This window comes from Salarias fasciatus, chromosome 16, assembly GCF_902148845.1.
Source record: "Salarias fasciatus chromosome 16, fSalaFa1.1, whole genome shotgun sequence".
Lineage (NCBI taxonomy): Eukaryota > Metazoa > Chordata > Actinopteri > Blenniiformes > Blenniidae > Salarias > Salarias fasciatus.
Window position 1 is genome coordinate 30,503,725 of NC_043760.1, and position 26,016 is coordinate 30,529,740.

The 26,016-nt window shown below is 47.7% G+C and overlaps 1 protein-coding gene across 4 annotated transcripts; it reads right to left on the reverse strand.

Annotated features, from left to right (window-relative positions):
* Positions 1–129: 129 nt before the first annotated feature.
* Positions 130–25,151, reverse strand: abi3bpa (ABI family, member 3 (NESH) binding protein a). 4 transcript variants are annotated; one of them, XM_030112460.1, is made up of 23 exons: positions 24,911–25,151; positions 19,239–19,418; positions 19,085–19,153; positions 18,870–19,002; positions 18,012–18,202; positions 17,345–17,388; positions 16,556–16,604; positions 15,731–15,796; positions 14,252–14,332; positions 10,810–13,044; positions 10,397–10,474; positions 9,802–9,987; positions 9,075–9,140; positions 6,612–6,695; positions 5,162–5,284; positions 4,759–4,848; positions 4,461–4,670; positions 3,841–3,946; positions 3,176–3,255; positions 2,668–2,697; positions 2,385–2,543; positions 1,072–1,194; positions 130–993 (listed from the first exon to the last, which is right to left on the reverse strand). In XM_030112460.1, the coding sequence occupies exons 1-23, from the start codon at positions 25,014–25,016 to the stop codon at positions 878–880; spliced, it is 4,605 nt and encodes a 1,534-aa protein (XP_029968320.1). In that variant the 5' UTR covers positions 25,017–25,151; the 3' UTR covers positions 130–877. The 4 variants fall into 4 exon arrangements, with proteins under 4 accessions (XP_029968320.1, XP_029968319.1, XP_029968321.1 ...); XM_030112459.1 differs by having other exon boundaries at positions 6,612–6,698; XM_030112461.1 differs by lacking the exons at positions 10,397–10,474; positions 10,810–13,044 and having other exon boundaries at positions 6,612–6,698.
* Between the last annotated feature and the right edge of the window lie 865 nt (positions 25,152–26,016).

The following is a 26,016-nucleotide window of genomic DNA, read 5'->3' on the forward strand; positions in this document are numbered from 1 at the left end:
AACAAATGAGTAGTCGTAAATAACAGAGTTGTGGTGATAAAAATAAAGTAAATCCTTTCATTAAAGATGCAGAAATGACAACAAAACAAGCTTCGTATTGAAGTACAAACTCAATTATTTACATTTTTCATATATATTTTTATTCCTTTTTTTAACATACAGGACACAAATGCATTGGCATTAAAAATACAAAACTCTTTTGTTTCCAAGTGGCCCCATACAAAAGCTGGGCTCAAGCTGCGGCTTTCCGACCGACGCTTGGCGAACGCCGTCTGATCGATCGGAGGGTTTTACCTGAAATGCATCCAACTGTAAATCTGCTGTATTTCACACCAATATACATATATGAACAAAAGTTTAATACTGTGCAAACTGCAGCTGCTTTGAATCCCTTAGGGCCAGCAGAAGGTCCATTCTGCATGTCTGTGTGTATTTTACTCTTCACATGTACAACGAAAGCCTCGTTTCTCCAATGGGTGCGCCCACTGACGCGCAACACAAGTGTTTGGAACATTGTTGGTTTTTTTTCTTTGTACGTTTTCGTCTCCAAAGCCTGAGCACACACAGAAAATTCAATAACCATCCCTTGATAAATATTATCATACAAGTTATTCCACTTTGGGAGCCAGCTTCCCAACATTTCCTCCGCGGTTACTTTATATTCAAAGATTTGGTTCGTTCTCTCGTCCCTCGCTTGATAAATAGAGAAGTGATGTTGTTACAGATGCACTCCGGAGAGTGTTGTGTGGCACCTAATAGTCCAGTAGCGGGTCCCACCCTGGACAGCGGGTGGGTTCAGACAGTCAGTGTCCGTGGCGGCGTAGAGGAAGGCCCCCCTCCCTGCAAGGCCCCCTGGGGTCTTCTTCAGGAGGGGGTCCTACCACTTCCCGGGGATGGGCGTTCCACACTCGTACCAGCCCACGTAAGTCACGTGGGACTTTCCCCCGATCTCCCCGAAGTTCACCGGCTCCTGCCTCATGGCTCTGAAGTACCCTGAGGGGCAGAGGAGGGGTCAGAGGTCGTCCGACGGGACCGGGAGGAGGATCAGCCGGTCAGCGAGCCGCTGTGTACCTGGTCTGCTGGGCAGCTGGTCAGCGAACATCTGACTTCCAGTCCGGCCGTCCAGGAAGGAGTCCACGAACTGGCAGTGGTCCTCGCCGTGGCCCGTCTGGTCGCCGATGTTGTAAAACTTCCCTGCAGAGAGAGACGAGCTGGTTACGATGCAAACGGTGCCTCTTCTGATGGAAACCTCAATGCAGTCGAGGAATGGTTTCCTTTTAGTCTGAAAAGGTACAGCGAGTCACCGAAGGTAGATGTGTGTGTTTCTGCATTATTCCACCAATCACACACACAAGAAAAGGTTTGCCCAGAGCGAGCTGCGATATTTCTCTTAAAAGAAGGAGCAGACTCGTCTCTCGCAGCCTTGGGAAAGAGAACAAATCTCTCATATTCACAGGATCTGTGTTGGTCTTTATTGGCTTGACTCTGGATCTGCTCTCTCTGTAGATTCTGTCATCAGGCCAGAACCTCACTACTGTTGTCTCGTCCCTGATCTTGAGTTACAGCGTCGTTCACATGGATTTTAAAGGGTTTCATATAAAAACCAGCCAAACGACTGCCTGCTTCTTATTTTCAGTTTAGTTTATTTTTACTTTCTATTGTTTTCTGATTCGAAACTATCATAGAATCTTCACCGTGATCCCTGCTGAAGGTTCAGCTGCTCTAATCTTTTTTTCTCAAAAACACAAGTGTGTGTATTTTCACTGGAGCGATGCATGTGGGTACGCCTGGCAGCTCTGGAGGCCAAATATGATTTCACCACTTTCCACATGTATTTTGGCAGATCAAGACGCATTTCATTACTGAAAAGTCTAAAAATGTTGGCGCGTCCTCAACATATTCGCAGCACATAAACAGAGATTTGTGTTGCGTTTTGCTGTTCGGGAGTTTTATGTTGAGTCTCGGCTTTCTGATATGATCAACTGTTATTTTCACGTTGTTGTTGGGTTTTTATTTTTACGGAATCAGTAAATTTGCTGATGGCATTCATTTCTTTAATGAACGCTATTACTGCTAATGAGGTTTAAAGCTAATGCTGGAACAATTGTTGGACTGCTATGTTTTAAACTAATCCAATATTAACATTTAGCTGCAACAAAACTGGATTTCTCTTGATTGGAGCAGAATTTTCGAAGTCTTTTTAGCAAAGCTTTTGTAAGGCATCAATAGGGGGATATTTCTGGTCTGAGCTCATATCTGTAATATCGCTGCAGAACATGCAGAACTGAAGGGAGTTCATGCAGGCTCTCGCCAACATTTCTAAGATAATATTGTTAGAAGTGATTTCTAGGCTGCTGCTGGCAGCTGCGGCGCGTGAATAATACCGTTGAGCGAGTCGCTCAGGTAGATCTTGTATCTCAGCGAGTTGCACAGCTGGATGCCCACGAACTTCCGGTACCAAGTCCTCTTCACGTACTGCTTCCCGTTGCACTCGGAGTAGGCGTCGGCTTTGAACGGGAACTGGGTCCAGATGGCGTCTTTGCCTGAGACGAGGAAGGAAAGCTTTAATGCGCCGCTTTGTGTTTTAATCGGGATCTAAAAGGAGAATCAAAACCAGCTCAAGCGAGCCGGGAAACTTTGATGAGAGGGAAAAAAGAGAGAATTCACCTGAGACGTACTCGCTCACTCGCGGATCCGCTGCAGACACCAGGGAGAGGCACGAGTCAGTAAAGCCATGAGAGTGACTCAGAATCAACACGCACTCGTGAGACCGTGCTCGACAAAGCCCAGACTTGTCTCGGAGCCTGTTTGGCAGAGTTCTCACACTGTTTAACCCCAACAGGCCGAGCTTTGATTGCAGGAGGGCAGGAGGCCAGTCCGGCCGGTCGAACCGTCCCCGCTCGCCTGCTGTCGCTCTGTTAGCGGCCGATCAGCCGATCGGCTGCTTCACTCTGATCACCGAGTCTCAGGAGAAATCTGCTGGGCTGACGAGGCCCTCCAGTCTTAATCAGTCGGATCCCGGCGCCGTGTCGGAGTGATTAGACTAACAATGGTTCTAATATGTTAATAATCGGCCGCCTCCTGCGCTGCGAAGCGTCTAATCACTGCCTGATCAGCCGTATTTAGTCTGACATTTCCCCCCTGCACGTGCACACATCCTGCAGGATTCACTCGCCTGATTCGGTGCTGAAGGACACGGGCTCGGTGGACGGTCCGCTCCCCAGCTCGTTCTTCGGCGTCACTTTGAATTCGTAACTGAAAGCAAACAGGAAAGCCAACAGGATATCTTCAAGCATGCAAGACAAAAGAAAGAGCGCTCCGAGTACGTTTTGTTCTGGATTCTTTTCTCCCTCCAGAGGTGGGATGCATAATATTTTCATGCGTCTGACAGCTAAGAATGGGTTCGCACAAACACACAGAGAGCTGATGGTTATTCCACGTGCTGCGCTCAGATGTGCTGGCAGAGGCCCGCCGAACAAATCCAGCCCAGGGGAGACTTCTGGTGAGGTTTGGAAGTCCAGATGCTCAAATCTAATTAAAAGCCTTGTGACCCACTCCACCCAGATCCCCCCAGACTCTTCGTTCGCTTTGGCACTTTCAAATGTGCAAAACCAAACTCGGGTTCCTGCATATCGGGTGCAAGAGTTTAAGTGAATCTGCAGAAATGCTGGAGGAGAGCGTCGCTGTTGCCGAGCGCCGCTCCGTTGTTTGGATCTGATCAACACATGGTGTTTGTTTAGCAAAGATATAAATGCTCAAACCTGCAGATTCTCCCTCTGAAAACACGAAACAAGGGTCATGGAGCAGCTGGGAAGCGAGCGGCTGAGCCGGAGAGCGTACCTGCTCTCCGGTTTGAGGTTCTCCACGGCCGTGTGCGTCTGGTTGGTGGTCAGTATCGACACCTGCTGCCCGTTCGGCCCTTTAGCTGTCGACACAACTTCATACTCTGAAGGGAGAAAAAAGGAAAAACATCCCATCAGGAGTTTTAAAAGCAGAGATTGAGGCTTAAACAGATTTTGCATGATGTGATAGTTTGATGAATGACGAAAACTTGAAGCAAAAATATTTGTTTTAGGAAATGGATAAAAGAGTCCCGGACGCCTGACCTACTTATAACAGGCATGTTTTATTTCACTTTTACGAGGGGGAACGTGAACTGTTTGTTCTGGTTTACAAATGAGATTTGCCAATAACAACATGTTTATTGCCTCAATCCAGCGTTGCTTCTCTTCCAGCTCGTGGGTGATCAATGTAAGAGTCAATAAGTCACCTCAAATTGACCTAAACACCCAAACAACAGCAGTACACCCTGTTCTGTGTTTTATTGGGTACACTCGTGTGGCACATGGTTTCCTAACGTCATCCACCTTCTTGTTACGGCGACGGCGGAGTAAACAACGCAGGTCAGATTGTCCCGACGGTTAGAACATGAAAACAAGGTTTTGGTCGTGTTTACGCACCTCTGGTTTCGTTGTCGGACTTCTCCCAGTCCAGAATGACGAAGGACGGGCAGCCCTCCACCGTGACCACGGTCAGGTTGGACGGGGGGACCCGGGGGGGGCCGGTCACGTTCTGGTCGCTGCCCTCCTCGTCGGGGAAGTAGGTGAGGGAGGAAGTGATGGAGCACGGCTCCTCGGGCTTCTTATCCGTCTTGTAGATCACATGTGGAGCTGAAGAGAGAGAAACGGGAGTCATCTCGTGCTGACGGGGATTCCAGACGGCGTCTCTGAGGCTGGAGGTGCGATGCTGGAGCCTCACCCACGAAACGCTTCTTTCCCATGAAGTCCACGTCTGATGCAGGCAGAGGCCTGAATATGGAGGAGTTTTCATAAATGTCAAAGCGAGTGGCTGAAAAGGAAACAATAGAGCAGATCTGGGGTCAGCGAGCAGTGCCAGCAGGCCCTGGCTGCGCTCTCTGTCTTCGGTTTTACGGCTCTGGCTCCGGCCCGGGTCAGCCTCCAGTCGGCCCAGCACCTGCCTTGGCCGCACTCACACTCTTTCAACGCTCAACTTCTATTCCCGTCTTTCTGCCTTCATCTTTACAGTTTACACACCTGCGAGCTGCATCGCACAACATATCCTGCTCTCCGTCGCTGGAAAAGCTGCTTCAACCTCAAATTATCCTCAGCAAGACGTAACGTATAGAAAACACGTCGTTTACTGTTCAGCGCAGGCGCCGCGGTGGTCGTCTGCTGCCGGCGCTCCTGCTTCGGTTTGGCCGTGACCAGAGGGAATCTCTTCAAGATGGACTCCTTGTCTCCTTGTTTCAGATCCATGGGTTTATCTGAGGACAGGGAGGAGGAGGAGGAGGAGGAGGAGGAGGAGAGATCAGTGCTTCTCCCTCATCATCTGACTCACAGTCGTGCACAGTTGCGATCCATCTGCTCTGGCCATCGGCACCGAGCAACTCAGTGGCCTTTTCCTGGCTGCCGAGAGATCAGAGATCGCTCGCTGAGTAATATCTCTGTTTTAAAAGGAAGAAAGGGTCGCTGGGATACATCTGCCGAGATGCCCGGCTGCGCACACACACAAACACACACACACACACATTGAGACAGCTGAGACGAGCAGGGTTAAACTGCTTTGTGCATTAAAGCCCACAACACAAAGTCAAAAGCAAGATGTTTGTGAGAGCGGCAGAAGCCCCTTTCTGCGTGCAGAAGACAGCTGAAGGTGGCTTCCCGCACTGGGAAGGACATCAACGCACTAAAGCCTGCTGGATCCTGTGGAAAAAATGTGGAAGGGAACTCGGGTTGCTCAGGAGACAAATGCATGTGGGACTAATAAACAAAGAAGATTTAATGCTTGCGGGGCGATTGAAACAGAGGTTAGCGAGCATCATTCAGAAAATGAAACAACATGTAGAATTACAGATTTTTATCGGCGGGGGAAGCAGCGCTGCTCATTAGGCGGTGTCAGCGAGGCGCACGAGTCCCGTTTCCTTCAGCCTTGGCAAACATTGAAGGAGCAGCTCAATCTTTTTTTTGAAAACACTCATTTGTTTTCATGCCGACAATTAGATGAAAAGACTGATATCATTTTCCTATTTGAATACAAAGCTTCCCACAGAGACTGGAGAGAGTTTGCATGACGCCATATTGAACAAAACAAGAACATTTACCAGCAATCATCAATCAGAGTTTGAAGTCTTTACTGATCCTACACTATTCTTTTGCTTTGCATCACATGTTCTAGTCATAAACTGTGAACCTGGACAGGTGAGGTTGACAGGTCGCTTTCCAAGGGGCCAAGGGGCCGAGCCCTCCGAGGAACCCGGCCCTCCTAACTTTGGAAACTGCTGAGTTCAAGGATGTGCAAATATCTCTGTGGAAACACGAGAAGCTGTTTGATGGAATGAAGAAGGGAGCAGATCTGTGGCAGGAGGCAATCGCTGCTTCAGAGCTGCGTTCAAAGACTCTCTGAAGTCTCTGCTGCCTGCCGGTGGTTTCTGTTGCCTTTGGATGGAGTCAAACTAGCAGTTTCTTCCAGTCTTTGTGTGAGAGCGTTTAGCAAGAACGTGATTGATCTGACGTTTAAACTCAGGAGGCAGCTCAGACGAAGCTTTTCGTGTGTGAGCGGTTAAAAGGAGAATATACTGTAGCTCCACGTACATCCAGCACTGTTGCCCTCCCCGCGGTCACTGGGGTTTCCCACCAGGTTGGGTCTCTTGTTGCCAGGGACAGGAGGGCGCAGAACTGCTGGGGATCATGGGAAAGAAGAGTCCATTTCAGATTAACGGATTAGAACCGACAGGTAGCAGGTTCTCCACACTGGAGAGGAGATGCAAAACTGAAAACAAGCGTTAATTAATGAAACGAGACGGAGAGACGTCAGGTTGGAGAAGAGGAAGACGTTCAGGAGGGCAAGAGTCTGCCGGAGCAGGGAGCGAACAGACAGGCAAAAACACAAGCAACAACCAAGCAGCCAGGCGGATTGCATGTGAACTGTCTCCGAGTCCATCTGTAAGCGCTGCCACAGGACAATAACTCAACCTATGACTAATATAAACTCACGTCAGAGCCGCCGCTGCTCCAGCGGCTTACTCTGAAATCCCCTTTTAGAATAACTGAGCTATCTTGAAAATAAAAAGGACCCGTGGCAGCAGGTCAAAAACTGAGATGTTTGACTCACAAACGATGAAACATCGCTTTGGCTCTCGAGCCAGTTTCACCAGCAAAGAGTTCCAGCGACGCCCTTCACACCAGAAGCGGTAATGATAACAGTGATGGCGCCCACACTGGCTTTACCCAGCTGGTTAACCAGGCGGAAGGAATGAACCAGGGAACCGCATAACCCAACGACCAGGATTTCTTCAGAGCCCGGCTCTGTTGTGAAACAGCGCTGCCCAAAAATCTAAATCATGAGAATGTTGTAATACTCAGACAGGGTTGAGAAACATTTCCTTTGAAACGTTTGCTATCTGATCCCCCAGCTTGAGAACTGATCTTCATGTCATGAATATCCGTTCTCATTGCACTGCATCATTTCTTATCTTGATGATTCATTTAAAGTTGTTCGACTGACAAGATACAGTAATTGTCGGTGTGTTCGGGCCAGGACATCTTCGCGCTGGACTTGTTTCCTCCTCTGTCAGGCTGACCTCCCCCGGGTCGGGATAAATCACTGATCTCAGGCATTTACAACCGAGAGAAAAGAGCTGACGATACAAAGACGAACCATAACAACATCTGTCACTGAGTCTTCCTGATTAACCCTGAGGATTCCAGCGAGGAGGACCTTCTGACTCACCGTCAGCTAACGGCAAACATGTGCTCACCGCCGGGGCGGCGATAAAACACACAAACACGAGGAGAATGAGGAGCCGCGGCACCAGGGTTAAGCGGGCGGTCGTTAAGACGAGCACCTCCACAGCACGTCTGCAGGGTACACACTCTACGGTTTCCACGGCAGGTGTGTTTGGCGTCTCTCAATAAAGCCCCTCAAAGAGCGAGGCCGGCCTCTCGGGTGCCAAAACGCCAGAGACTCAGCTCTGTGATTTAAAACAGCCTTCGGTGGCGCGAGCGCTGGTTTCTGTCAGATAACTTCATCTCCAGGGCGAGAATGTGAGAATATATGCAACCAAAACAGAGAGATTTATGGCCGGTGGAGAAAAATATTCCCACTGAGATACATACCAGCGCCTCACATCTCCGCAGTCCATGCTTTCGCAACGCGTGCTTCGGTTTGGCGGACGGGGTTCGTGGACGGACACCTGCATCCCACATATAAGCTCAGCTTTGAACCCAGTTCAAGCCGAAATGCCAGTGTGAAGCAGAGCTCTATAAAACTGTTGTTGAGACGCTGTAATTCCTCGCCAGCGGCACACGCCGTACTCACTTCTACAATACAGCTCTCTGTGGTCCGAGAGGCAGTAATATTTGGTTGAATGTCACTGACTTCACAAAAGAAGAGAAGTGTGTGTGTGTGTGTGTGTGTGTTTTTTAAGTGCAGTCACAGGGAGCTTTGTGCATGGATGTGCAGGGTGGCAGGCGGAAAGGACGATTCAGTTGTGTAGAGTTGCTTCCAGAGAGCCGTGCGACTCCTTGAAGACCTCTGAAACTGTCCAAGTTTCCAGAAATAACACACACCAGCTGCGACACGGGACTGAAGCAAGACGGAGCAAGCAGTGTCTCCATTAATGCATGTGGTCCAGACGTGGTTTGCATTTCTGCTTGACATGGATTCAATTACTCTCAATGAACTGAGCCAGCCTGGCAGAATGGAACCGATACGAGTGACCGAGAGAAAAAACAAAACAAAAAGAGGGCTCAGGATACATTTACCTGGCCCAACCAGCACGCTAAACTTTATTTAAATTGATTTCAAGCAGCTGATTAGAGTTCCATATGCCAAAATCATTAGTATATATGGCTTCAGCCTCAGTCAGGTAGAAGCCAGTGGAGCTGCAGGAATCAGACCACACAGACATTGACCAGACACAACGTCACACCCGCAGACAGGAATCACAGAGCGCGAGAGGAACGTGACAGAAGCACAGGCCAGTGTGGCCGAATGGAACCGTGCCTCTTTGGTTAGTGAAACACTGAAAGCTGCTTAACTTGGTTTGTGTTTACCAGGTTTCTCTTTGGACCACACCCCAGGTTTATGAAGAGCATTGCCCTTATGATGCGCCCCACTGGCTGTTGGAAGGAGAGAAAGGTCCGTTATAAAAAATAAAATGAACGCAGAGGGCCATGATGTCAAACATACCAACACCAAAAAGGAGGAAGGTAACATGAGAACTCTTTGGACTTCAGCTACAGTTAAGAGCGGCGGACATTTAACCCGGTCCACCAGATATTGTGGGAATATAATTATAAAAACAATTACTTCATGTGTGTGTCTGTGGATTCCATCGCTCATTCTCGAGCGCGGACGTGTGCGTCGAAGAGACAGAGATACGGCGGGAGAGAAAAGAGCGGCTGGAGCCTGGATTGTTTGCACAGTGCTTAACTTGGCACGGCCGACGTAGAATGTGGTGCGTCCTGGCCGGCGCCGCGGCCAGACTTCCCACCTGGCCAGCGAGAGCGAGCGTAAATCATGTTAACGATCCTGACCCCAGAGACGCCACTGCTGCTCGTGGTAAAGGTGTGAAATACACACCGAGCACATGTGGCGGAGCGTGGGGAGCATATGTACCGAAAGAGGAGGTGAAGCAGAGGAGAGCACGGAAAGGAGAGGAAATGCATTCATCGCAGCTCACTGAGCTAAATCAAAAGCCACGAGTTTCTCATGAAAGGCAGGTAAAAGGAGAGGATGGCCTGAAGTAGCTGCTCAGGGAGAAAGTGAGTACTCCTTTACCGCCAGGCGTGTTGGAGCTGTGAGAAGAGGTGACTGGCTTGGATGGAGAGAATGGTCTGACACCAAGATTAGTAGAGGGAGGAGGGACCCGGCCGCGAGACAGGGTGGCGTTTCTTCCTGCTGTAACTGATGGGCTAACGGGAGAACGGGGGGCTTCAGCAACCGAAGACCTGAGCACGCTGGCACCTAGACGGGCAAAAACGCAGCTGAAAGTTAGAGGACGTCCACTTCGGAGCTCGGAAGCTTCACCTGGATGGAATAAATGAGAATGCACAGCAGTTAAACAGAACGTGGAACAGTGGACGATGGATGGAGTGACAGAGGAAGAGACACAAACGAGACCCAAAGCTAAGCGAAAACTGCTCCGGCTGTGAGTGGGCAGGGGTGACGGGAGTGTGCTGTGCTGATAATGGAGGCACATACGGAGACAGGGACAGCGACAGGGTGGGGGCGTGTGGGGTGGCAGGATGGAGGCGGAGATGGGGAAGCGGTGATATCATCCAACGTTTGGACCCGGTGGAAACACGACCGTGTTCCACGTGGCGTGACGACAAAAGCAGAGATGGTAATGGGACAAGCTCATCATGGCGTTTACCATCATTAGAACTACCAGCTTTCTCTGTAGCCAGGGCAGGTCTTGGTAGAGGCTTGCCCTCTTCTGGTGGACTAGGAGCTGTATGAAAGAAAACTCTATTTATCTTGGATAATTTACTCATAAGTGTATAATATGATGATAATTTTGACTTTTAAAGGAGGCATAATCTACTCTTGTCAGAGTCAAAAGGACAGTTGGTTTCTAAATTATGTCAATTAAGAGAATAATTCAAACATACAATTACAAAAATGACCTTTAGTGACCTTGACCACATCAACAGTGTCTCAGTTTTGAACATGTTTTTTCTTCCGAAATAACTCAATGAAAACACAAAGCAAATATGAATTGAATATGCCTCCTTTAAAATGTTTACTTCTACTAGGGTCCTGATTAAAGCTTAATCGTGTCTTTACCAGTTGGGACTGACTGCCTTGAGGCAACCTTGGTGGGATCAGAGGAGGTCCTGGTCTGAGGCTGAACCTGAAGCTCAGGCTGAGGCTGTGGTTGGGGCTTGGGTGGAGGTTCGGTTTGGGACTGGGCCTTCAATGGAGGCTGAAGCTGAGGCTGTGGGTCTCTAGTTCTGGGCTTTGGCTGAGGTTTTGGTTGCTTTTTAAACTCATGTGGTTGTTCAGACTTCAGCGGCTTTTTTGGTTGAGGTTGTGTTTGAGGCTTCGGCTGTTTTTTTGGTTGGGATGGCAGCTGGGGCTTGGGCTCCTGCTTGGGTTTATATTGTGGCGTGAGCTTGGATTTTGTTTTAGGTGTAGGTTGAGCCTTAGCCTGCGACTTGGAGCTAATTTCAGCCTTTGCTTTTGTTGACTTTGGTTGAGTTTCTGCTGGGATTTGATTCCGAACTGTAGATGGAGTGTCTGGCTCAGCTTGTGACAGAGGGCGGGTCTGTATTTTGGGATGTGGTGATGTTGTCGATTGTGGTTTGGTAAGGTATAGCGACAGTTCTGTTGTTTGGGGTTGTGGGTGGTTTTGAAGTATGGGATGGATTGTAGTTTTATGACGTTGTTGGTTATGTGGTTTAGGCTGGGTTGTTGTTTGGAGCTGTGGTTGGGTCGTTTGGGATAGCAGTCGGATGTGAGGTTTGGGTTGGGTTGGTGTCCATGGTAGTGCCTGGGTCTGAAGTTTGGGTTGGGTTGTTGTCTGTGGTAGTGCCTGGGTCTGACGTTTGGGTTGGGTTGTTGTCTGTGGTAGTGCCTGGGTCTGACGTTTGGGTTGGGTTGTTGTCTGTGGTAGTGCCTGGGTCTGACGTTTGGGTTGGGTTGTTGTCTGTGGTAGTGCCTGGGTCTGACGTTTGGGTTGGGTTGTTGTCTGTGGTAGTGCCTGGGTCTGAAGTTTGGGTTGGGTTGTTGTCTGTGGTAGTGCCTGGGTCTGAAGTTTGGGTTGGGTTGTTGTCCGTGGTAGTGCCTGGGTCTGAAGTTTGGGTTGGATTTTTGTCTGTGGTAGTGCCTGGGTCTGAGGTATGGGTTGGGTTGTTGCTTTAGTCTTAGGTCTTGGTTGGGTTTTTACTCGTGATTGTGCTTGGGTCCGACGTCTGGACTGGATTGTTGTTCGTGGTTGTGCTTTGGTCATAGGTCTGGGTTTGGTTGTTGTTTGTGAAAATGCTTGGGTCTGAGGTCTGGGTTGGGTTGTTGTTTGTGGAAAAGCTTGGGTTTGAGGTCTGGGTTTGGTTGTTGTTTGTGGAAAAGCTTGGGTCTGAGGTCTGGGTTGGGTTGTTGTTTGTGGAAAAGCTTGGGTCTGAGGTCTGGGTTTCGTTGTTGTTTGTGGAAAAGCTTGGGTCTGAGGTCTGGGTTGGGTTGTTGTTTGTGGAAAAGCTTGGGTCTGAGGTCTGGGTTGGGTTGTTGTTTGTGGAAAAGCTTGGGTCTGAGGTCTGGGTTGGGTTGTCGTTTGTGGAAAAGCTTGGGTCTGAGGTCTGGGTTGGATTGTCGTTTGTGGAAAAGCTTGGGTCTGAGGTCTGGGTTGGATTGTCGTTTGTGGAAAAGCTTGGGTCTGAGGTCTGGGTTGGGTTGTTGCTTGTGACAGTGCTTTGGTCTGATGTTTAGGCGGAATTGTTTGGTGTTTTGCTTCTATCTGAGGTCTGGGTTGGGTTGTTGTTGGCAGATATTGGTAATGAAGTTTGGGCAGGGCTGTTGTTTGGGGTTTAGGTTCGGTGTGGTGTGTTGACTGTGAATTTTGAGGTTGTGGTTGGGGCTGAGCTTTGGACTGGATTGCTGGTTGGTGCTGTTTGGGGGTCTGAGGTCTGGGTGGCATGGTATTGGGTTGTGGTTTGGTCAGTGAGTCTGGCTGTGTTGTTGACTGGGGGAGTGATTTTGTTTGAGTGTAGGGTTTTGGAAAAAATGAATCATTTAAACTGGGCATTAGTTGAGGAGGTAATTGAGATGGTTTGGGTTGGGGATGAGGTTGGGGTTGGGGTTGGGGCTTTGGTAAGCGATACTGCAGTTGGACGTGGGAGTTCGGTTGAGATTTTCCAGAGGGTTTGGACAGGGGATTTTGGTGGGAATGCCCTTTCTTTTTCTCCTGAATTTCTTTGGCCATGGGCACAGTTGCCATGGTGGTTGTTTTGTGCAGTTGAGGCTGAACCTTTGGAGTTACTGGAACTTCTAAGGAAGGAGGCAAGCTGGGCCTGGCAAGGTGTTCTCCTCCTGAGTTGTGTGAGAAAGAAGAAAATATGGCTATGAAGCCACAAATACCTCAGTAGAATATTCAATTTCACATGTAACAATAATTATATGAAATAAAATTATTATTTTATCACCTAATGAATGGTTAAAAAAAAGTGAAGGATCTGAACTCCACTGGCTCAAAACCTCACTGGTCCAATGCAAGCAGTGGTTATGCAATAACATCTAGCTGGCATTATTTCAATAGAATGGGTCCAATTTCAAAGGCAGGGAGACCATATGGAGTTATTCACAATGTAACAACCGTGTTACTACAGACAGACTCGGCCGCGATGCTCAGGACGCCGGTGAGTGATGGCCATCCAAATCCATTGGCTGTGCCTCTAAGAGGCTAAGACACATGAGGGTTTAATAGCTGTTGATTGATGGCTTGCTGCAGGAATTTGATGGACCATTCAAAATTGGTTGTTCAATCTGATCACGTTTTCACCTCAGTCAGAGGATTCAAGAAAAAAGAGAATAAATGTGAAAGCAAGTCTTTTATCGGCGTGAAAACATTCAGCAAAGGAACTGTGTCATATGTTGTGTCTTAATGTTAAAGTTAATGGGTTCATCTTTAACATCCCATGAACCAGCTGGCCTAATCAGCTCCACACTTACATATCCAGACTTGTATTTACCAAACTCTCTGTTTGAAACGACTGATGAGAGAAACAGGTACACAGAAAGACAATGTCCTGAAGATGAAGGAAAAGGCATTAAGACAGGTCCTGCTGAAGTTCCTGCTGGAGGGAGAGAAATGTCTGCTTCATGCAATATATTCATGCATGTTTCACACTATTACCATCTACTCTGCATTGCCTGCAAAAGCCTCAGTTTTCTAATCGTAAAGCATGATTGAATCATACTGTTAATCCTGAAACTGACACCTTGGAATCAAAAAACCAAACTCCAATGAAATTACACACTGAAGCACAAAAAAAATCAGATGCATCTGAGACTCTGGCAGGACTGATACTGCTTTCAACCTTCTCAGCACCACAGGCCAGCCAGTGGGCACCGAGGGGCCGCTTTAGCTACCGAACTCACCAGGAGCATGCCACTTTCACCCATGCAACCTTGAAAAAGAGACACCGTAAAGCGTTAACAGCCTCTACATCAGAATGCACTGAACCTATCAACACAGAGCCACGGAGGATCCAGAAATGAGCCGTGTTTCAGTGTTTACCGATTGGTTGTTTGTAGACCACAGGGGGACGTGTGGGCCTGGCGGTGGACAGAGATTCCTGTCTAGTAGTTGTGGTTGGAGCTGAGAAATATAATGCATGTTAGCAGACCTGAGAGAAACGTTATCACCTCATGTCCTGCAGAATGAGAGAGTACACGTCAATAGTGCAAATGGTGCATTAAAAAAAGAAAGAATGTTAAGATTTCCTGCAGGATAGTGGTGGAGAAGTGAGGAAGGGAAAATAGTCAGCTATAAACCCCAGTTTAAACAAGAAAATGGATGAAAACTGCTTTGGTCCGAATCTCAAAAACCTACATTTCAACAATCCGGCATTAAAAGACATTTTACCATTCCTGCAAAGCAGAACTCTCTGTTTACTGGTAAGTTTGCATCCTGACCTTCACCTCTGATCAGAAACTTAAAGAAGGAATGAACCTTCCTCCGCAAGGCGGCGGGCATCGCTCTGGAGGAGGCTTGAAGCACAACAGCTAATGTGGTTTTAGACGTCTTGTGCAATAAAACCAGATATCATTCTGCACTGGAAAACCAAGCCGAGGAACACTTCCAGAAATCACCTTCTGTGACCCCAGGCAGTTGTGCAATTCACAAATGTAACCTAAAGCTGCTGCCCCGCAGAGAAGAAACCATACGTGACCACAATCCCAAACCACCGCCGTTAAAGGGCCGAGGCGAAGTGGGACTTTGAGACTTCTTGCAAACAGGAATCCGGCAAACTAAAAGGAGCAGACAGTCCAGCTTGTTGTCGGCACACATTAACAGCTAACATCTCCGCTAACATCAGGCTGCATTTCTGCTCATGGCACGCTCAGCCTGCACATCTGGGAAGGCACCATCAGGACTGAGCAGTGTGAGATCCTCATCAGCTTTTCCCCAGCGTCTTTCCCCATTAAGGTCCTCAGTATCTCTGCAGGGAAAAATCTAAACCGCACATTGCGTCCAATACAACAAAGAGGCATTGTCGAAGAGTCCAAACGCGAAACTGGCTTGTCTCTAACTCAAACTTCCCACCAGTGGTTATGTTTGGCATATCGTAGCTGCAATCTCTGGCAAACAAAGCTCTTTTGGTCCTTTGAGAAGGTAAAATCAACACCAGACATAAACAAGCAAATCACAAGCAAACTGTGTCCTCAGTTCCCAGGCAGGACACACACAGAGTGTCACACACTCTTATTACTAGAAGAATGGACTCTACAAAGCAGTAAACATGACCTGAAGTGTGCCATTGAATTTAAATAGAGCAAATAGTTTACATGAAATGTTAAAATGTCTTAATTTCAACAAAGAACATGTAATTCATGTCCTAATGTGGATGAAATGTAGGTTCATGAGCGTCATCGCGTCGTTATTTACGTTTTCGAAACGCTTCCCTACATTTTTCTTTTTTTTTTTTTTTGGACTGGGGAATGTAAAGTCCAGAGCTCTTTCTGACCTCTGAACTCAGTTTGAAAAAGTCATTACCCAGAGTGGTCTGTGGGACCATGATCCGAGAGTAGGGCTGTCTGCCCTGGGTCTTGTTATGGAGAACTGACAAAAGGACAAAACAGAAATCAAAGTCAAGGACATAAACCTCGGGCCGCCGTCGCCTTCATTCCTAGGAGAGAAAATAAAAATCACAACAACAAAGCGTCCATAAAACATTAATGTTTGACATTTATACCTCATTTCATCCAAAACAGCAAAAGTTGACTGAAATTTTGAGTACTGTGGAGCTGAGGTTTGGAACACGGTGTTGACTCTGGGTCATTACTCTTTTTTTTACACTTATAAAGGTTCATTTTTGCCAAGGAAATCTTCATTTAAAGCAGTTAGTCTGCTCATCACAGTAAGGATCTGCCTTTTTGGAAGTCAGGCTGGAGGAAATCAACAAACACACTGAGATGCATGAAGAATAAATGAATAACTACAGCGTAGAAAAGATTATTTTTGAGCATAAAAATCCCAGCAATGCACTTTTAGTGTGCGCAGTCTGTTGAGTGCATTGCTGTGAGCAGAACCTGGAATCAGACAGTCTACAAACAGCTCTATTGTCTTTGACTGCAGTAAACCAACAGAAAAACGGACACTGAAGCAGTGAGATTTGATACGGTGAGGCTCGGTCTGCAAGACAAATGAAAAATCAGATCTCCAGTTAAAATTCTTCCGAGACGGAGTCTTAAAGCAGGGGTCAGTGAGAAGGACTGAAACAGACATTTGCTGAGCAGTAATAAATTATGGTACATCATAAAACTTCTGTTTCTGTAATAAATCGGGTTCAGGGGGCGAGAGGGAGAGCCCGGGGCTTACCGTGCTGGGGGGAGAAGGGGAAGGAGTGGGGGCCCGGCGTCAAGGGCTTCTGTGAGATAAAAGAGAGGAAGCGCTCGTTAGCCTCTGGAATCATCTCAAGTCAAAGCTTCAGCAGCCTCTCTTCTCCCGTGTTACATAACTCCACGCTTTGTGTTCCATGTCGAGTTGGTAAAGAAGAACCTCATGATTCAGAGTTTCCCCGTGGAACGGCGAGCCCCGTGGCGAACCTCTAACAGCTGCAGTGTTTTATGGCTTCGGCTCCAGCGGCACGTGACGGAGCGGCCCGTCTGAAAACCCCCGTGCCACCTTTCCTCAATCGGCTCGTTTCAGAGCTGCTTCCTCCCTGATCCGTCCGACCCATCCCCTATCGATCAGCTCTCCGTCTCGCCCCACGGCGGGAGGCGGCCGGTTCCAGGCTGCTCCCGCTGGCCGGGCCTCCCCTGGCTGCTCTGATACCGTTTCCACTCAGCAGCTGGATGGAAAATTAACGAGGCAAACCAACCCTGAGAAGAGCAGAGGCTCGCTGAGAGTCTGCCACTGGACTCCACACACCCAACAGGAGACGCTCCTGTGTCGTCTTGTCTTGCGTAACCATACTCTACTTCATATTTTAACTTAATTTCACCAGAAAATCATGATAAATACTAATACAGTCTATATTTTGTGGCCTGATTGGAACGTCGTGACAATCCTGTTCTAGATATAACCACCGTGTCGTTTCACAGCCACACATATTAATGAGTTAGTGTGTAAATATCTGGCCTTGTTCAGACGGGAACGTATACACACCTCAGCGGTGATGGGACGCTTGAAGATTTTCCTGACAAGCCTCTCTGCAAACACAAGAGAAGAATGAGTAAATCTGCTCAAAGGAAACAGTAAAAAGCAAAGAAACTGCATTTCAAATGGGCTTTGTTTCATCTTGTTTCATGTTTTCTGTGTATGGATATAAGAAAAACGTCTTTAACACTCATAAAGAACTATTTTTTCTATTAAATTAGAGGTGAAAAACCCTGTGAAAAGGCAAACCGCTTCAGGTCAGCTCAAAATTACAAAAAGTCTCTCAGACTGTCTGGCAGGAACAGACACAATAAAGAGAGTTTAGAAAACAAAGAGATTTTCATGTGAGAAAATGTTTCACTTTTTTATCCTGGAGTAATAAGAAACCCTGTTTCTTTAGATTAAGAGCTTAAACTCATGAAGCTGTGATATTTCTGACCTTTTCTTCATTTCAAGTGAGCAAAGATTTAATAACACGTTGAAGCATTTCAGTTTATTTTCCCCTGAAGAGCAGAAACACATGTGAACCTGTTGCTGTCATAAAACGTACTTCACACACACACACACACACACACACACACACACACACACACACACAGATTAACAACTTTCTGTCTGGTAGAAGCACTAATTAAAAACTGCGAGCGCATGCAGCCTGGCGGTAAATCAGACGCACCCTCGACGCCCGAGGAGCTGATGTTGTGGAAGACGGGCCTGCTCCACGCCCCGGCGCCGTCCTTGGAGCTGGGCTGCACGCCGAACTCGTACACCGTGTTGGGCTTCAGGTTGTCGATGACGGTGTCGCTGGTGGGGCAGGTCTGGTAGTTCCACTTCCTGCTCCGCTCACGGTAGCGCACCGTGTAGTGTCTGGAATCAGTTGGCGATAAGAAAGGCATCGATCAGGAGAGAAATTCTTCTTCTTGTTGGTTATTTCTGTTCTGCGACCTGCTTTAAGGTCAGTGAATGGGTGAAAACATACTCCTCGATGAAACTACATGTTCAAAGTCAAGTGGAAACGTCTATAGAATGAGGATCTCTGTCTCTCTGTCACATGTGTTGCGTGGGCCGACGCCTTCCCTAAATGCGTGTGAACAGACGCTTCTGGATCCGCAGCTGAGCAACAGGAGAAACTCTGGGGAGTCTTTTATGTTTTTATCTCTTTTCACAGAGTTTCTGAAGCAAACACATGTGTCTGCACGAGAGAAAGACTTATTCCACCATCTGTTGACAGATTATCAGACTATAGTGAGGCCAGAGCAGAAAAAACACAAGAAAGGGTTTAAAGGAGAAGTCAGTGCGTCAGTCTGGTTCAGTCATTATGGCTTCAGTCATCTTTCTGTTTTTAAACTCTGCATATGGGACGGAGTGTGCAGTAAAGTGCACATCATTGTGTAAGACTCACAGGATGTCGTTTATTACTGAACTGCAGAATCAAAAAGTCAGTTTGAACGGTTTTTAAGAGTCCTGTCTCCATCAAAACGTCACACAGCCAGAACATCTCAGTTTCCACTGTCTTCCCCTGCGGCGAGCTCACCCGTCCTCCAGACACTCGTCCATGATGTTCCCTTCATAAGGGGTTTTCAGCAGCGTCCCCCAGGACAGGAGGACGGAGGTGGGCGTCACCGACCCGATCACCAGGTGCAGCGGCCTCTCCAGCTGAACTTTCCCTGAAGAAGAACAGTTGAATTAAATGAATGTGCATTTCGCTCACATTCAGTTCCTGGTCGTCGTATTTCTGTCTGGCTGTACCTGTGCAGTGCTTTTTCACTTCGTTGGTGGGAATGGGCTGGACAGCTATGAGGTACTTCGGCTCGGCGTCTGGAGACAGATCGTGAGTGCTCAGACGTTGAGTTCGACAGTGAATGCGTGAACGGAAAGGCCGAAGCGGAGCGACCGGCCCTACCCATCTCAGACACGTACGGCCGCCCGTCCTCGGGCAGCGGGATGAACTGTTTGGAGAACATGCTGCTGCCGTAGCCCAGGATGTAGCCCTCCAGCTTGGTGTCGGCGTTGGGCCGCAGGAACTTCATCACGATGGTGTCTGCTGTGGCGCTGATCCGGACTTTCATGTTCTGGCGCCGTACTGGAGAGGCAGGAGCAAAACGCTGAACACACTCGACTCAGAGACGGAATCACAGGAAGGTTTCTACATCAAGATGTGAGAAAGAAACAACTAGTAAACTAGACATGCTGTCAATATTGCTCCAAAATATGGAGAAGCAACAGCAGACAAAACTGGAGGCGGCTCTCCAGACACAAATATGAGAAAGAATCTTCTGGACGGGCGGCAGACGGTAACCCGACGTCTGATATGTGCTGGAACTCATATTTTCCTTTGTTTACCGGCAGACTGAGAACAGCTGCTCGGCACGAGCTTTTCTGTCTGCAGACACAAACACAAAGTGAAGCTCTGACCGGCTCGGCAGAGTTCTGGAGATCTTTACCTGAACTAATCAATAACTGACCCCGGGTGCTGCGCTGAACCTTGGTGGTCAGAACGACGAAAACAAAATCCCTAAAAGATCTGCATGATAAGACCAGAAGGCCTGATCGAAGATAAAAACAGATTAAAAGCTGAAAAATGCTTCGCTGGGTGGAATAACTGTTTTCATTTTAACGGTCTGGACGACCTTCCAGATTCCACACTTCTGTCAAAGTCGACGAATAGCCGCGGCTTTATTGAGCGGATCCGAGCCCTGGAGCTCTGCCCCGCCGAGCTTCCCTCTTCGATAGGAGCTCTGAAAATAACAAGAATATATAAATGTTGATTATCCCTCATTTACAGGATTTATAAATGCATCTGTTTGGTTTACTGGAGCTGTGACTGTAAGTGTTTCTCAATAAATCACAATCTGTGAGCTCAGCAGGGCTGTGGTCACACACACACACACACACACACACACACACACACACACACACACACACACACACACACACACACTGACATCACTGTTCTGCAGGACGGCGCTGGAATCAGCAGAGCCTGGGGACAGATGTCAGACGAGGCCAGGCACCGGAGGGTGGGTCCTAATGCACCAGAAATCAAGACAAGTTGCACATCAGATGGTTTTTCCTGGTCTGGGATCTTGGCTCCAGAGTCACTTGGCTCTCCGCGAGGCAAAAACACATAAAATACAAAATACATTTTCAACTAAACCGTGATGTTTCTGCTATTGACCTACTTAAGGCAGATTGGAAATGAGGCGTTTTAAATCCAGCTGATTTAACGAGTCTCACGCCGACACAACGTCACTGAGCTAAAACAGGTGAGGAGGCGATGTGGTCGATAGGTGGGCAGACTGAGAGTACTTCAGTCCACAGGGAACATGGATGTACAGGGCAGCATCAACAGCTCATCATGGAAAACAGCCATGAGAGAATCACAGAGCGAGCGTGTCCAGTTTTAGCTTCTTTACTGATTTATCCAATTCAGGATCTCAATCTGATCTGCAGCTGATTATGGGTGAAGGCAGAAAAACCCCGAGGACAAGTTTCAAGTCTTTTACAGGGTTGAGCTCATTAAATGAGCTTTAAATCAGTGATTTGCATCATTCTTGAACCGTGTTATCATAAAGACTGAGCTGTTGATACCAAGTATATACTTTTACAGCAACTCTTCTGCTTCTTTTGACTTTCTTGCAGTGAAAGTCACAAATGTGTCTGCAGGTTCCTCATGGTCGCCCAGGTTTAAAACAACCGTCTTTCCTCTGCACAGCGAACGTCCTTGGCTCGAACGTCAGCACAAAAATAAAAGAGTGGAACCAGCGGCCGCCTGACGCCGAGCAGACGCTGAGAGGGGGAAGCCCTGGATCTGAAAAATATCTTTATGCTTTTTCCAGCTATGCCTTTCCTATCAGAACTGCGTTTGCTGAGATGTTCCCATCGATGTTTCCAATGAAGGAAGAACGAGACGGAGACGATGGAGCTCAGGGCACAAGAACCGTTAGGAAACTTCTGGCAACTCAGGATGAGTTATAAACTTAAGAAAATCTCCTGCAACCAATCCAATCAAAGTGCTGATGTCAATAATCTACAGGTCAAAGGGAAAACATTTACCTCCAGCTATAAAGGAACAAAGTTACCAATGCAAAAGTTTGTTTGGTGCCATTGTTTGGATGGTTTGAGGGCAGCAGAGAGGCAGAGCTTCCTCCTACAGCCTCTCTGGAAAGTGGATCATCAGCGAGCAAACGGACCACAGTGATGGAAAACCAGCAGTGAGGACCGTCCTCTGTGGTCATGTCTCTGGGTTTCGTCCTGAATGAGAGCTGGGGGTGTCGTTACACATCCAGCCCGGGGCCCATCGCCTCATTATCAGTCCACACTCATAACCGATCTATCATGGTGAAACATCTGGAGCAGTGAGCATTAAACCCAGAGAGAAAAAAACAAACTGCTACTGAAACATAACCTGCAGTCACCTTCAGAAACATCCTGTAGAGGTACATCATACTGGAAACTGGCAGAATTTACAGACTATTCTCTATTGAAACATGACAGTGTGAGCAGTTTATCTCCTCCTGCACCCCAGGAAGCACACAAAACAATACTAAATACCTAAAACAAGCAAATCAACCACACTCAGCCAATAACCTTGGCAGGTTGTGCACCAGTCAATAACCATTCCCCCTGGAGTGGAGCAGGAGCAACAGAAAAGCTTCATCCTGGATCATCTGCAGGGACCAGCAGTCCTCTGGGCAAGGCACCAGGTGAATGGGGTTGTCAGTGTAACGCCCACCAGCTCCCATCAGCCGCGGTGAATCCTGACGGAGTTTTGAAAAATCACCACTGAAACATGAGTGTGTGCAGTAAATAAAAGCGGCTCTGATTTGAACGGGTCCTGACTGCTGGCAGCTTCTTCCTCCTCCTGGGTTCTCACGAGAAGAGCTGCTCTAACAAACAGAGTAAAGACTGACGTCATGACGGGCTTTCACACTAACGTGTGAACAAAAAGAAACTATAAATACATGGAGAAAGAGCTGAAGCTCCACTACATGGAGAGGAAAGTGACCTTTCCCCTTTTGGCTCAGGCTAAAGGGGAAGATTTCAGGGGTTAGTTTGTTTCGAGTCGGCGCAGCTGGACGTCACAGGCGAGAGCCGAAGTCTGTAAATCCCCATGACCAAATGAGTCTATAATAAAAGAACAGCTACCGCCAGCTTCACACGTGTCTACACCTCCACCTTGCTTCAGCATGCTCAGCGTCGCTCCGCAGCGCTCTGGCCTCTCGGGTTTCTGTCCTGGGACTCAGAACGCCGAGCGGAGGCTTGGCTCTCCTCGCCGTGGAGACAGGGACAGATGTTTTTATGGCGCTGCTTGGGATAACGTTGGAATCATTTGAAGTGAGAAAACCTCTCGGAGCCAGCTGGAGCAGCAGAGGTTTGAAACGCCGACACGAGCGAGGGAGCGACAGCTGGGCTGACCTAAATCCACGGCCATGGGAGTGAACGCCGAGCGGTGAATCCGCCCCCCTCACCTTGTGGCTCCGCAGCAGAGTTTACACTCTCACATCTGAGCCCCGCCTCGGCTGCCTCCACGCAGGTCGCTCCACTCTCACTCCATCTATCCCCCCCAATGTCAGATTCAGCCGAGCAACAGCTGTTTTCCCTCCGGCCTCCGGCGCTTCTCTATCCCGTTCCTCACCTCCTTCACTCAATCTCTGCTGTCCTACATGTGTCACCAGACGCCTCTCCATCAACCGGATCCCCCCTGATTTGCTCTCAAGTGCTTTTGATTTCACGTCTCTTGTTCTCCGAGCCCCTCTGCTTTCCCTTCGCTTGCCGAGTTTCACTGTCGTTAATCTGCACATGACAGGAGGCCAAGTTTGCTCTGGCGCACAAATATGGTCCTCTAGTAAACTCCAGTGGACTAGGGGTGAATATGTTCTCCTATTGTAGAGAGATGTACAACGGAGAACACAGACATGGACATAAAACCCTTTGGCATACAGAATTTTTAATAGCATCTTGTCAGCAAAACATGCTTCATCCTTCACCCAAAAAGAGATAAAGACTTTCAAATCTCCTCCCAGAGCAAAAACAAACACAGTCCCTTTGATCGTGCAGCCAGAGCTGCACACTCAGACCGGTCTGAGAGCCAACTTGACGCTGCACACTGGAAGCAGCCGCTTCAGCTGCTCGCCCCCGACGCCGTCTGCTCACCTCAACTCACTTTTACCACCGTCGGTGTTTTTAAAGGCGCACAGGTTTCAGGTACAGTTACAGACGGAACCAGGTTGGGTTTGTCTTCCTTTACTTACATTTTGAGCTTTCTTCACTGGTAAATTCAATCTATAGTGATAAAACCCACTTTTTAGTAACCTTTTCTGTCTTTGTCGATGTAATATTATTGATAATGCTGTTGGTATTTTGAATAAACATCAACATTTGCGATTACGTGTGTGTGTGTTTTTGTGTCTGTGTTTCATTAGAAAAGCTGCAGCAGTAACGAGTGCTGCAGCGTGCCTGAAACTATGAAAAAAGAGAGTCTTGAGCCCTGCATAAAAGCAATAAATGAAAGTAATAAACCCACTTTTGAGCTCTTCAGATTGTCCGGTGGGCTCAGTTCCAGGAAAGCTCTCCCATCAAATTGTCTACAAGTTTAACCTTTGACCCACCAACATGGAAATGGGTTCATCAAAGCTGTGAGCAGAGACTGACCTATTTCACTGCGTCTGCTCGGCTCATCTGAGGAGATGTGGCGACACCACAGGCGCTGTAAACACACACTCCTCCTCACACTTTCTAATCGGGACGGGCTGAAAGCCTGACAGGTGGCGTCACTGCTACATCTTTACTTCACTCTCTGGGACTGGGCTTCCACCAAAGTTTAGAGAATCAGATGATTCTGTGAAATCATCCACTTACTGAATGTAAATCTCTTCAAATCCTTTAACTAGCTCAAGAAGCTGCTTTGTTTTGGGGGTTTGGCCAGAGAACTACTGCAGTTTAATTCAGCACAGAACAGAAAGGGTGAATAATGGACTATTCCAAACAATTCCATCCACTTCGGGATGCCAAGTGGCTTAAATATTGACTTCCCAACTCCAAATGAACGAGGAATGTTTGTCTCAGAGGAGCTTAACAGACTGGAGAGATATACCAAAAGAGGAGTGTGAATTCATTCCACTTTAACATCACGGGTTTCATCTGTGTGCCGCAGCAGAGAGGCAGAGCTTTCCCTCACACACATGGGGGTGGAGCTGCATTAAACCAAATGTGCTGAACAGGGGAACGTTTGTCAGCAGATAGCAGGAGCTACAGTACTGTTGATACTGTTATCTGCAGCCACGGGGAGCTTCATGCTGATAGAATAAACACTTTCAAACCAGCTGTTCCTGCATCATCCTGATCCTTTTCATTCTATCTCACAATATATGATGCATTTTCCTTCTAACCTATCCCAGCATGTATTTAGCAGATGGAAGATACAGATGATAAAGAAATCCATTAAAAAAAGTAAGAGTGAGCTGCAGTGAAGATATTGTGGAAGTTAAACCTCATGAAGACACCTGCAAAGCAAAAAGACACTGACGCCTGCAGCAAAGACGTTTCCAGCAGACAGACTGAGGTTTCACCAACCTCTGCTCCTGCGTGGGGCGGAGGGACCAGACAGAACTATCCCAGCTACGAAGACCAGGAGGAGAAGGACCGGAAAGCTGAGCGAGCGCTGCTGCATCCTCGTCATCTTCTTCTTCGTCTCTGCAGTGAGCCTGAGGTGGAGCCGGTTGAGGGAAGTCTCAGCAGCCTGGAGGGTGAGCTGGGTGGATGAGTCTGGAGTGGCTGGACTACTTCTCTGAGGTGGAGGATCTCAGGACTAGTGCAGCACACTGGACTTGTGGATGCAGCAGGCTGCTCCTGCACCATCTATACCTCCATATGGAGGGAGGGATCACACAGGACACACCCACTCTCCTCACTGCGCCTTTTTTCCCTCACTTTCTTTCAGCATCTCTCTCTCTCTCTGGGTCTCTCTCTCTCCCTCTCTCACTCGTGCTCTGTCTCCTTCTCTCTCTCTCCATGGAAAGAAGAAAAACCCCTAAAAAAATCCCACCCAACTCCCCCCCTTTTTTCATATTCTGGCCTCCTCTTTTTTTCCTATTACTCAGTGTTGTTTGACAGTTTATTATAGTTCCTTTTCTTTCACATTGAAAGTGCTTTCATGTTTCCAAACTCACACTTTTGATTTTTCTATTTAGCTGGAAATCAAAAAACTTAATTATTCACAGCAGTTAATCCAAAATATTCCACATTTCTAATCAGTTGTGCACTTCATTGTGCACAAAATAAATCAATTTGTGACCTTGTGGCTCAAAATGGTCCCAGAATGACCCTTGAGGATTTTGCCCTGTTTCCTTGCTAGAGCCCTGAAACATGCATTTGAGGTGAAGTTCAGCCTGATTGTGACTGAAAGCGTGTGAGTGACTTTATATCCAGAATGGTGGCCTGTCCAGGTGGGATTGGCATCAGTACCTCACCGCCCTGAATGACAATCTGCATTTACATAAGACTTGTTGTTCCTCTATAAATCAAAATAAAACTTGATTCCACTCTAAAATGACCGTGTAAACGCCTGAAAACTTTATTCAGAATTAAGTTTGAGTCCGCATAGATCGCCAGGTTTATTCTCTTTTGGAAGCAGAATTATATGCTAATAATTAGGCGCGACTTCCTTCTGGTCGTTCTGC